This window comes from Chamaea fasciata, unplaced genomic scaffold, assembly GCF_029207755.1.
Source record: "Chamaea fasciata isolate MVZ Bird 193981 ecotype frontalis unplaced genomic scaffold, bChaFas1.0.hap1 SCAF_38, whole genome shotgun sequence".
NCBI classification, from domain to species: Eukaryota; Metazoa; Chordata; class Aves; order Passeriformes; family Sylviidae; genus Chamaea; species Chamaea fasciata.
The window spans coordinates 1,494,906-1,506,656 of NW_027094123.1; the positions used below are offsets into that span (position 1 = coordinate 1,494,906).

The 11,751-nt window shown below is 54.9% G+C and overlaps 1 protein-coding gene across 1 annotated transcript; it reads right to left on the bottom strand.

Annotated features, from left to right (window-relative positions):
* Positions 1–6,367: 6,367 nt before the first annotated feature.
* LOC136303589 (zinc finger protein ZFP2-like) lies at positions 6,368–11,095 on the bottom strand. The gene is made up of 2 exons (XM_066207215.1): positions 11,054–11,095; positions 6,368–8,012 (listed from the first exon to the last, which is right to left on the bottom strand). The coding sequence occupies exon 2, from the start codon at positions 7,996–7,998 to the stop codon at positions 6,508–6,510; it is 1,491 nt and encodes a 496-aa protein (XP_066063312.1). The 5' UTR covers positions 7,999–8,012; positions 11,054–11,095; the 3' UTR covers positions 6,368–6,507.
* Positions 11,096–11,751: the final 656 nt, after the last annotated feature.

Here is an 11,751-nt window from a genome sequence, read left to right on the forward strand (position 1 = left end):
TGGCTACCGGGCAGGCCAAATTGATTGACTTTGGCTGTGGCACCTACCTGCAAAAGACAGCATACACTCAATTTGCAGGTGAGCCCACGCAGGGGGGTGCTCCCGGTCCCAGCATCTCATGGCCCAGCCTGGGTGTGGCAGCAGGGACTCTCCCTTTTGCTGCCAGACACAGCACTGAGTCTTCAGCCAAGTGGCTTTTGAGCAGGGGTGTGTGGGGGTCCAGCTTCCAGCCCTGCTGGCAGCCTTTGCCAGCCACTCTGCCCAGGACTGGCGCTGGGGTTGGGGCAGGCAGCTCAACAAAAACACCTGTGGGTGAGAGTAGCAGAGAAGCGGGGGCTAGAAGCAGTGCAGCAGCCAGTTTGGTGTGCAGGCAAGAATGGGCTTGGGCTGCTCTGCCTGCCTTATTTGCCCTGGCTTCATAATGTTTTTTGGGGCAATGCAGGCAGGGAGGATGAGGGCATGGTTTTTCCCCGGCGCTGGGTGGGTTTTTCCTTTGGATGTCATGGCCAGGCCTTGCCACGGCTTCCGCTGCCCCCTTCCGACACTAGTAGCTTTTTTTCCAACCCTGAGTTTGTAAACAAGTCACTGGTGCTGGTGAGAGAGCAGCAGGTCACCCCACGTGCCACTGGTGCAGCCCCCGCATGCCCAGGGATGCTGGGGCCAGGCTCTGGGAGCAGCAGCATCCCCCTGATGAACTCCATCTGTATTCCATAGGAACACCATCCTACAGCCCCCCGGAATGGAGCCACTGTGGCTGGTACTATGGCGAGCCAGCTACCATCTGGTCCCTGGGCATCCTGCTGCACCAGATGGTCTGTGGAAGACACCCTTTCAGGAGGGGTCAGAAGATCAGTTGGGACCATCAGCTCTCCCTGCCACAACGGCTCTCTCAAGGTGGATGCTCATCTCTGGGCACGGGGGGAATACCAGTGCTGGGAAACAGCAGTTGGCTTGTGAGCATCCTGCTTTGGCAGCTGCTGAGGAGGTGGCACATGTCCTGCTCTCCTGATCTCCTCCAAAACAGGGAATTGGTGGGAAAGTTTGGGCCCAGCTCTGAGCACATGCAGCATGGCCTGGGCATGGGAATAGTGGGACAGGAGCTTTCTCCAACTGACTGGCGGCTTCTGGTTTCTCTCCCCAGATTGCCAAGATCTGATCAGGTGGTGTTTATCAGTGCACTCCTTGGACAGGCCCTCATTAGAAGACCTGTTCTGTGATCCTTGGATGCAGGATACTCACCTGCCATAGAAGAAGGGAGCGAGCCACAGGCACACTTTGATGCAGGGCCCTGGTAAGTTCCAGCTGCACACATGCCTCGGCGATCAGAAGCAGAGCAACCCAGACTTTTTGTCCTGCCTGTGTCACTGCGCAGGGCTCATGGGATGGGCACAGGCAGCCCTCGTGCTGGAGCCGAGCTGCTCTGCCCAGCACTGGTGGCTGCCATCCAGGCTGGTTTTGCTTGTCCTGGTTCACTGACAGCTGGGGCCCTGGGCAGAGCCCTGAGAGCCTGGTCTCACCCCCAGGGAACGAGAAGGAGCCCCTGGAGAAGCTGGACAAGGTGGGGCTGCTGCTGCTGGAGACAGCGAGGACAACATCAAGGATGAAAACCTCTTCTGGGACCTGGCCACCACAAAGGTGAAGATGATTGACTTCGATTCTGGCACCTTCTTCAAAGCCAGGCTCCACAGCCAATTTGCAGATGAGTCCACACACAGGGGGATGCTCCCAGATTTGGGCATTGCACGGCCTGTCCAGGAACCACAGGTTCCTCTCTTTGCTGGGGCAGGTCCAACTGATTGTTCAGTGGGCTGCCAAGCTGCTTTTTGGCAGGGCTGGGGGCACAGGCTGGGGTGGTTACGAAATGGGAGTTGGCTCCTGGCCCTGCCAACAGCCCCCACCACCCACCGTGCCCTGGGCTGGGGCTGGGGCAGCCAGCCCGACACAAACAAACCCCCAAGGTGGGAGCAGAGGTGGGACTCCAGAGCCTGTCCATGGGCTGCTTTGCTTTGCAGGCAAGGAAGGGCTTGGGCTGCTCCACTGCCCTTGTTTGCTTTGGGATCACCATTATTTTGGGGGGCAGTGCAGGGGGGAAGAGTGAAAGCATGGGCTTCCCTCACTGGTGGGTGGGTTTTTCCCAAGCATGTCGGAATTGGCCCTTCCTCAAGCCCCTGACAGAGATCACATCTTTTACCTTTTCCCTTGTTTCCCCTTTTTGTCTGTTAATTTGTTGTTTGTTTTTCTAAAGGAAGTGTTCTAGGTGGTGTCCAGTTTGGATTGGGAAGTGCTTGGGACCAGCTGTGGCGTGGATGGGCCGCGCCCTTGGAGAAGGCTGAGGACGTGGTTTGGGAGCAGCTTTTCTTCCAGCGGCGGATGGCGTGAGGTGGGTCCCCGTCTTCTTGGCACAGGTGGGGTAAGAGCTTTTGGGAGATGGCAGCCAGCACAGGAGCATCTTGCTCTGGGCAGCTGCTGAGGGCTGGATGCGCCGTGGCTGGCTGCAGGCTGGGCACACGTCCTGCCAGCAATGATGGGCAGCTTTGGGCCCAGCCCTGAGCACGGCCAGCGTGGCCTGGGCACCGCGGGCGGCTGGGACAAGGGCACAGGAGCCTTCAGCTGACAGGTGGTTTCTGGTTTCTGTCCTTGCAGCCGGGCTCTGCGGGTGCTGAGGCTGCTCTGGGCTCTGCCAGGGCTCTGCTGGGCTCAGCACCGGGCCGGAATCAGCCAAAGAAGAAACGGTGTGCCCTGCAGCAGAGACTTGCCTTGAGCATTTTGGCAATGCAGCTCAAGTTTGCAATGTACATCTCCAAGAGAAAACATGATACCGCCCAAAAAATAAACTTCTTCAATACCTTCTGAAATGAAATCAATCTGGGATGGCCCCAAATGACATTTTTAAGCTTGCTCAAGCTGTAGCTCAGCTCTTCTCTGAACAGTTCTGTCCTCCACCTGCCTTTTCCTTCACAATGCTCTCTATTTTTCCCCAGTGAGTTCCCAGCCCATGCCAGTCTCCATCACACTGTTGCCTTCCTTGGTGCCCCTCAGCATGAGGAAGACTGAGTCCCAGGCTTAGGGACTGGCACTGGCTGAAGAGTAGCAATGTCTCAGTGGCCCAGAGACATTTTAGTGTCATTCAGAGCTGCTCTCCAGCCCTCAGCTCTCCTCACTGCTGAGTTCCCACTCCCTTTTTGTCGTCCTTCCAGCAGGATGACCAAGGGGCTCTTGGATGTCTCTGTATCCATGCACAGAAGGCTCTGTCTGCGCCAGGGTTTCCATAATGTCTTTGTACCCATGGGTATGGAATGAACACAGAGAGGGAAAGTGTCAGGCACGGTGCTTGTGCACTCCTTCCTTTCTATACAAGACACATCCATGCACACCTCACATACAGATGTATTAAAAGGATAGGGATGGATAGAGATTTTCCACAGAGCTCTAACTTTGGCTCACTTGTAAGCCGGAAGCCAGGGGATTTTTTCCCAGCTTTGTGTGAGTAGGTGTCTAAGAGCTGAGGAGAGCAGCATTTAGAAGCAGTTTCAGGATTTCTAGGCAGGAAATGGAGCTGACAACCATCAGTGTAACTCGCTGTATTCATTGGGATGGGCTGCTGGTTCTTTTGGAATATGGCACAATGGAGAGACAAGACTTGGAACAATCCCAGCTCTCTGTGGATTTGTGCAAAGGGAGAGCAGCAGGAAAACTTTGTGTCTGCTTTGGGGGACACAAGGTCCACGGAGCTGGGGTGGCAGAGGGAAACGCGGGCTGGTGGCAGGTGAAGTCCTGTTTCATGACATCCCAGAGTGGCACAGGACAAAGCTAAAAGCACCCACCACCCCACTGATGAAATCCTTGGGCTGCTACACACAGTATAGGAAAAACTGCTGTCACACAATCCATTGGGATTTAAAACTTTCATTTGCAACACTTTTGCTCCAAGTTTCAAACTGCCAAATTTTTACACTCAAGATGCAGTCGTACACAATCCATCTTTCAATTTCCTATTGCTTTAAGTTTAAATTTACTTCATATTAGGAAATAATTCCAACATCTGCAAAAGAATGCAGCTGATGAATCCTTGCCACGAGCACATTTACAAAGCAACTGAGTTCTCATTTCAAAACATCACTTACATCTTTTTAATCCACACTTATGGAAGACTTTTAACTACACGGTTTTGGGGCAGTTTTTATCTTTTGTATTTTTTCCGGTTTTCTCTTTTTTTTTTTTCCTTTCTTTCTTTCTTTTTTTTTTTTTTTTTTTTTTTTTTTAACAGAAAACACATCCTAAAGAATGTGCTTCCTTTGTTTCCTGTTCCTGTATGGAGCAGCTCCCTTCCCACTGGCCCTGCAGGGCTGAGGCTTTTCCCCGTTGCTGGGCACAGACTGATGGAGCAGCACTGCTGAACACGGGGACACACAGAGGGAGCAGAAGCAGCTGCCTGTGTCCACCTGCAGCTCCAAGGCCCAAACTGGTTCCCCCCTGTCCCAGCTGTTGGGGGGTCACACTTTTATTGGGGTCCCTCATCTATTCAGTCCCCACCCTCCCCGGGCTGCTGGGAGTCCCAGGAACCCAAAAAGCTCCCCCCTCTTCTGTCTCCCCACTTACGGGTACTGGGACTGACTGGGCTCATACTGGGAGTGACCGGTGTTATAAATGCGTATTATAAACTTGGCTTTTTGCAAGATGTGTTCTATATGGTTAAGAATATTGTGTAATGATATAAGTTTTTTTTAGTTCTGCTATTAGTAAAGAAAATTAGGCATAGAGGTACTAGATGATATAGTATGCTTAAACTGTCTGTTTGGTCGGGATAACATCTAGAGAACATGTAAAGGAGACTCTGCTATTGAGATACCAACTATCAGCATCTACCATCTGAAGAAAGTATGGACCAAGGCCCAAGCTGGAGGTGATAATGAAGACACAGCCAAGAAACACGCATGCCCTAAAACAGCGGACCCAAGGAGGGACCATGCAAAACAGTTCCCGGAATATGGAAACTAGTTTATGGAAAAATATGAACATTCAACAGGTTGATACAATGGAAATGGTATTTAAAGAATGACTCTGATACAGCAGAGTGTGGACTTGGCTAAATGCCAAGTCAACCGGCCAAACGTACTTAGCTTTTTTTTAATCTCCTAACTGACTCATTTTCTATTAAACCTGTTTCTGAAAATTTACATAGAAAGTGAACCTTGTTTTTCACAGACTGGGCTCATACTGGGACTGACCGGGCTCATACTGGGAGCAGCCACTGCCGGCACCGGGACCCCCCAAAAACACCTCCCGGGGAGCGCCCGATGTCCCCCCGAGGGGCATCTGCTGCTCGGCTTTGGAGCCCTGCGAGCTCCAAACATCCCCCCAACAAACCCCAAACCCAGGGACCCCCCGGGATATTTGGGGCGAGCTCCCCCTCCCCGGCCCCCTGCGGGATGGGGGCGATGATCCCGGCGGTGCCGCCAGTTCAGGGAGCGCTGGAGCCGCCGCTCCCTCCGCTCGTCTTCTCCTCCCGCTCCTGCCGCCGCGGCGCCTCTTCCTCCCTCCCTCCTCCTCCTCCCCCGGGCCCGGGCCCGGCCTGGGAGGGCGGGGCCAAGGAAAGGGCGGGAACTGGGACGGAAAAGGGGCGGGGTCAAGGGAACGCGCGGTCCTAAAACCGCCCGGTTTCGCCTAAAATCGCCAATTGTGCCGAAAATCCACCGTAAATTCACCAGGTTTAGCTTCACATCATCCAAATGGGCCAAAAATCTCCGGGAATGGGACCAAGACCGAGACAAGATCAGCACCGGAACCCGCAGCAACACCAAGGCTGAGACCGTCACCGCAACTGAGACCGGCCCCGCACAGGCACCGGCACTGGGACCGACATCGAGACCGACACCAAAACCGGCACCAGAACTGGTACCGGGACCAAGACTGAGACCACGACCGACACTGCGACCGGCACCGGGAGCGCTTCGGAACCGGCCCCGGGAAGGCTCCAGGACTGCGGCCAGAACCGAGACCGGCAGCGCTCCGGGACAGACCGAGACCGGCACCGGAACCAGCACCGACACTGGCGCTGATCCGAGACCGAGACTGAGACCGAGCCCGAAACCGGGACGGGGATCGGACCCGGAATCGCCGCGATCGCTCCGGGGAGTTTTGGCCGCGCCTCCGGGCGGGACTGGGCGGGACCGAGCTGGGAGACTCGGAGCTTCCCAAGGCTGAAAATGACTCCTTTAGATTTTCGAATGTGTCTCCCTTAGTATTTTACACAGACCAATCTGATTGGTGACAAAAAAAGACAAACCTCATCAATCACACTGGTCAGACCAGAGGGACATCAAGAAGAAGTCTCTCCTAGGAAAAGGAATGAAAAACAATGCTACAGTTTTTAGAAAAACACTCCTCTTGTTTACAGAAAATTCCCTGAGAAAAGAATTTCACAAAACTAAAAGATCTCAGGCATGAAAGCAGGGCTACAATCTCTCTTGGCTTTTGCAGTACAAAGAGAGGGAGAAGAGAAAATAACTAAGGTCTAATCAAAAGGATAATCGGCAAGGTGACTTCCCAACACGGAACACAGGGAATGTGGGTCACCGGGGCTCTGCCCAATGTGGCTCCTCCAGTGGGGGCTGGAGCTGGAGCAGAGCTCGAAGCTCTTTCTGCACCGGGGGCACTGGCAGGGCTTTCCTGATGCTGCCTTGGTTGGTGTTGGGTCAAGGCTGAGCTCTGTGATAAGCTCTTCCCACACTGGGGACGCTCTTGGGGCCTCTTCCCAGTGTGGATGCGCCGGTGGATGATGAGGTTGGGGTTGTGCCTGAAGCCCTTCCCGCAGTCAGGGCAGCGGAAGGGCCTCTCCTCTGTGTGTGTCTGCTGGTGTTCAAGGAGCTTGCTGCTGACCCGAAACCCCTTTCCACACTGGCAACACTTGTAGGGCCTCTCCCCAGTGTGGATTTTTAGATGCAAGCTCAGGCTGGCTCTGTGGCTGAAGCCCTTCCCACATTCCCCACACTTGTACGGCCTTTCTCCAGTGTGGATGTTCTGGTGCTGGATCAGGTTGATTTTCTGGCTGAAGCTCTTCCCACATTCCCCACACTTGTAGGGCCTTTTCCCAGTGTGGATTCTATGGTGAAAGATCAGCCTGGACCTCAGACTGAAGTTCTTCCCACATTCCCCACACTCATAGGGTCTCTCTCCGGTGTGGATGCTTTGGTGGCTGATCAGACTTGAACTCTGGATGAAACTCTTCGCACATTCCCTACACTCATAGGGCCTCTCCCCAGTGTGGATCTTTTGGTGTAGCCTCAGGTTGGCTCTCTGCCTGAAGCCCTTCCCACATTCCCCACACGTGTACGGCCTTTCCCCAGTGTGGATGTTCTGATGTTCAGTCAGGGTGGCTCTCTCTGTGAAGCTCTTCCCACATTCCCCACACTCACAGGGTCGTTCCCCTGTGTGGAACATCTGGTGGCGGAGTAGGCTGGACCTCTGGCTGAAGCTCATCCCACATTCCCCACACTCGTAGGGCTTCTCCCCAGTGTGGATCCTTTGGTGGAAGTTCAGGTTGGCTCTGCCCCTGAAGCCCTTCCCACACTCCCCACACTTGTACGGCCTTTCCCCAGTGTGGATGTTCTGGTGCTGGATCAGGTTGATTCTCTGTCTGAAGCTCTTCCCACATTCCCCGCACTCGTAGGGCCGTTCACCTGTGTGAATGCTTTGGTGGCAGATCAGGCTGTTGGCCTGGCTGAAGCTCTTCCCACACTCGGAGCACTTGTGGGGCTTCTCCCCATCACGAAGCTGCTCATGGACCACCAGCTCTGAGCTCTGGCTCCATCTCCGGCCGCCTTCCCGGCCCGGCCTGGCTCTTTCCTCCTCACATCCTCGCCAGCTGCGTTTGCAGCCCCTCCTCCTCAGGGATCTCCGGCCCTTTTCCTCTCCGTTGCATTCCTGCGCCGTGGAGCCGCTCAAAACAGCCTCTGCCACGAGCTTCTGCCGCGGGGATTTGTCCTCCCTGCTCTCCATGCTCGGCTCCTTGTCTGGGGGAGGAAGGACAAGGACAGGATGGGATTTGCCTCCGTGTCACAGGGAAGGGGAAGGAGATCACCCGTCTGCTCGGTGCCTGCCCTCCCCGGGCTGCGGCGAGTCCCAGGAACCCTTAAAGCTCCCCCCTCTTCTGTCTCCCCACCTACGGATACTGGGAGTGACCGGGCTCATACTGGGAGTGACCAGGCTCATACTGGGACTGACTAGGCTCATACTGGGAGCAGACACTGCCGGCACCGGGACCCTGAACCGCTTTCCCGCCCATCCTGCCCCTCCAGCCCCAGCGGGGTCCCGGCAATTCCAGGGGCTCTGCCGACACCGGGACACCCCAAAAACCCCAAAAACCCCAAACCCAGGGACCCCCCGGGATATTTGGGGCGAGCTCCCCCTCCCCGGCCCCCTGCGGGATGGGGGCGATGATCCCGGCGGTGCCGCCAGTTCAGGGAGCGCTGGAGCCGCCGCTCCCTCCGCTCGTCTTCTCCTCCCGCTCCTGCCGCCGCTGCGCCTCTTCCTCCCTCCCTCCTCCTCCTCCCCCGGGCCCGGGCCCGGCCTGGGAGGGCGGGGCCAAGGAAAGGGCGGGAACTGGGACGGGAAAGGGGCGGGGTCAGGGACGGGGCGGGGTCAGGGACAGGGCGGGAATCGTGAGGGGAAAGAGTCGGGGCGAAGGCGACGCGCGGTCCTAAAACCGCCCGGGTTCGCTTAAAATCACCAAAAAGCGCCTAAATGTCTCCAAAAGGGCCTAAAATCCACCCTAACACGGATCAGGTTTGGCCTCAAATCACCCTAAGAGGCCTGCAATCCCCACAAAGTGGCCTAAAATCACCCAAAGGGCACTAAAAGCCACCCTATAGCCACAGGGTTCGGTCTAAAATCAGCCCGTTGGGGATAAAATCATCTAAAGGGGTCTAAAACCAACCAATATCGTCTAAAATTGCCCAGACTGGTTTAAATCCACACAAAATGGCAAAAAATCCCCTTAAAACTCCTAAAAAGGGCGTCAAATCAACCCTGAAAAGACCTGGTTTGGCTTAAAATCAATGAAATGTACCTAAAGCCCACCCGAAAACCCACCAGATTTGGCCTAAAATCATCCAAAGGGGCCGAAAATCCACCCTAAACCTGCCCAGTTTGGCCTAAAATTACCCAAACCCGCCTAAAATCTCCGGGACTGGGACCGAGAGCGGGACCGAGAGCGGCAGCGGAACCAGCGCCGAGACTGGCACCGCCCAGGGACGGGGACTGAGAACGAGATTGGCGCCGGGAGCGCTCCGGGACCAAGAGCGGCACCGGGACCGGCACCGGGACCGGCACCGCCCGGAGACCGGGACTGAGACCGGCAAAAAATGGCTCGAACGGCACCAAAAACGCCCCTGAAGAGACCAAAAATGCCCGAAAAGTGACAGAACATGGCCACAAAATGGCCCCCAAATGACCCAAAACTGACTAGAAATGCCACTGAAATTACAAAATATGGCTGAAAATGACCCAAAGCGTGACCAAAAATGACCCAAGAGTGACAGAAAATTGCCCAAAATGCCGCAGGATGGGGGAGCGCCCGGAGACACAGAATTCCCAAAAAATTAAAAAAAAAAAAACCCCAAAACTGCATACAAAAGGAAAACTATAGAAAAAAACAAACTGAAAAAAGCCTCAAAATAGCTCAAAAAAGAAAAAAACCCAGAAAATACCTCCAAAAATTCCAGTAATATTCCCAAAATTTCCCAGACTACCCAGAATTTCCCAAATTCCAAAAAATGTCCAAAAATTTCCCTAAACACCAACAAAAATCACCCAGAAAATAAAAGAAAAAAAAACAAAACAAAACACAAAAACCCCAAACCCTTAAAATGTCCAGAAATATTTTAAACCCCCCCAAACTCCCCAAAAATTCTCCAAAATTATCTAAAAATCCCCCAACTCCTCAGATTTCTCAAAATTCCCAACATATTCCCCAAAGCCCGCAAACAGCAACAGAAAACACTCTAAAAATGCAAAAACACCACCCCAAAAGTCCTAAAAATACCTCAAAAATCCCCTCAGAATACACAAGACGTCCCCCAAAATGAAAAAAAATCCCTCCAAAATTCCCAAAAATCCCACGACCCCCCAGAACTGCCCAAATCCTTGAAAATTCACAGAAATTCCTACACTTGCTCTCAATGAAGTTGTGCAGCAGGCAGGACTTGCCCGTGCCGTGCTGCCACTCACCGACAACTTGAAGAGGATATCTAGGAAAAAGAATTCCCCAAATTCCCAAGTTAGGACCCAAAATTACCCAAAATTCCCACGCTTGGACAGAAAATTCCACAAGTTCCTACGTTTGGACCCAAAATTCCTCCAAAATTCCCCAAAATTCCTAACAGAGGCCCCAAAATTAAAAAAAAAAAAAATCCCAACAGAGCGCCCAAAATTGCCCAATTTGGACCCCAAATTTCCAAGAATTAGCTGCTCAGAGCCAAAAATTCACAAAAATTTCCTTTATGGGCCCCAAAACTCTACTATAGAGATGCCAAGACTCCCCCAGACCCCCTCACATCCCATGCAGAGAACCCCAGATCCCCTATAGGGTCCCCCAGGCGCCCCCGGACCCTCTATCGAGCCCCTACATATCCCCTCAGACCCCCCTGGGGACCTCCAGACCCCCCCAGACCCCCCAAATCCCCCACAGGGACCCACAGACACCCCCAGACCTCTCCGGACCCGCTACAGGCTCCCGCTGACCCCTAGAGATCCCCTACAGACCCCCCAAATCCCCCAAAACGCCACAGAGACCCCCCAAATCCCCCACAGACACCCAGACCCCATTTAGGGACGCCCGGAGTCCCTTTACGGACCCCGCTGGACCCTCTACAGAGCCCCCAGACCCCGATAGAGCCCCGAGACCCGCCCAGCCCCCTTTAGGGATCCCCAGACCGCCCTAAAGCCCCTACAGACCGCCCCAAATCTCCTGCAGATCCCCCACCAAATCCTCTAAGGAGACTTCCAGGTCCTCTCAGATCCCTATAGATCCCCTATAGATCCCCCATTCCCCCACCGCAGGTCTCGGACACGCCGGAGCCGGCTCGGGAGACCGGGAACAAAGATGGCGACGCTCGGGAGAGCCACTTCTGGGTCGTCTGCGCATGCGCTGAAGGAACGCGCCAACAGATAGGCGGGGCCCAATGGAAAAGGGGCGTGGTCAATGAAAGGGCGGGGAACGAATGGAACGAGGCGGGGTCAGAGAAGGGGCGGGAACTGGGAGGGGAAAGAGGCGGGGTCCAGAAAATGGCGGGAATTCTGAGGGGGGGAATGGGCGGGGTCAAGGGAACGCGCGGTCCTAAAAGGGCCCGGTTTGGCTTAAAATCACCCCAAAGACCCTAAAATCTCCGGCACCGAGACCGAGACCAGCACCAGAAACGGCACCAGCACCAAGACCGAGACCGAATCCGGAACCGAGACCGGCACCGCTCCGGGACCGGCACTGTGGGACCGACACCGAAACCGGCACCAGAACTGGTACCGGAACCAAGACTGAGACCGACACCGACACTGGGACCGGCGCCGGGAGCGCTTCGGAACCGGCACCGGCACCAGGACTGCTCCAGGACTGCGGCCAGAACCCAGACCGGGAGCCCTCCGGGATCGAGACCGAGACCGGCACCGGAACCAGCACCGAGACTGGCACCGCTCCGGGACCAAGACTGGAATTGGCACTGGGAGCACTCCGGGACCAAAAACGGCACCGGCACCGCT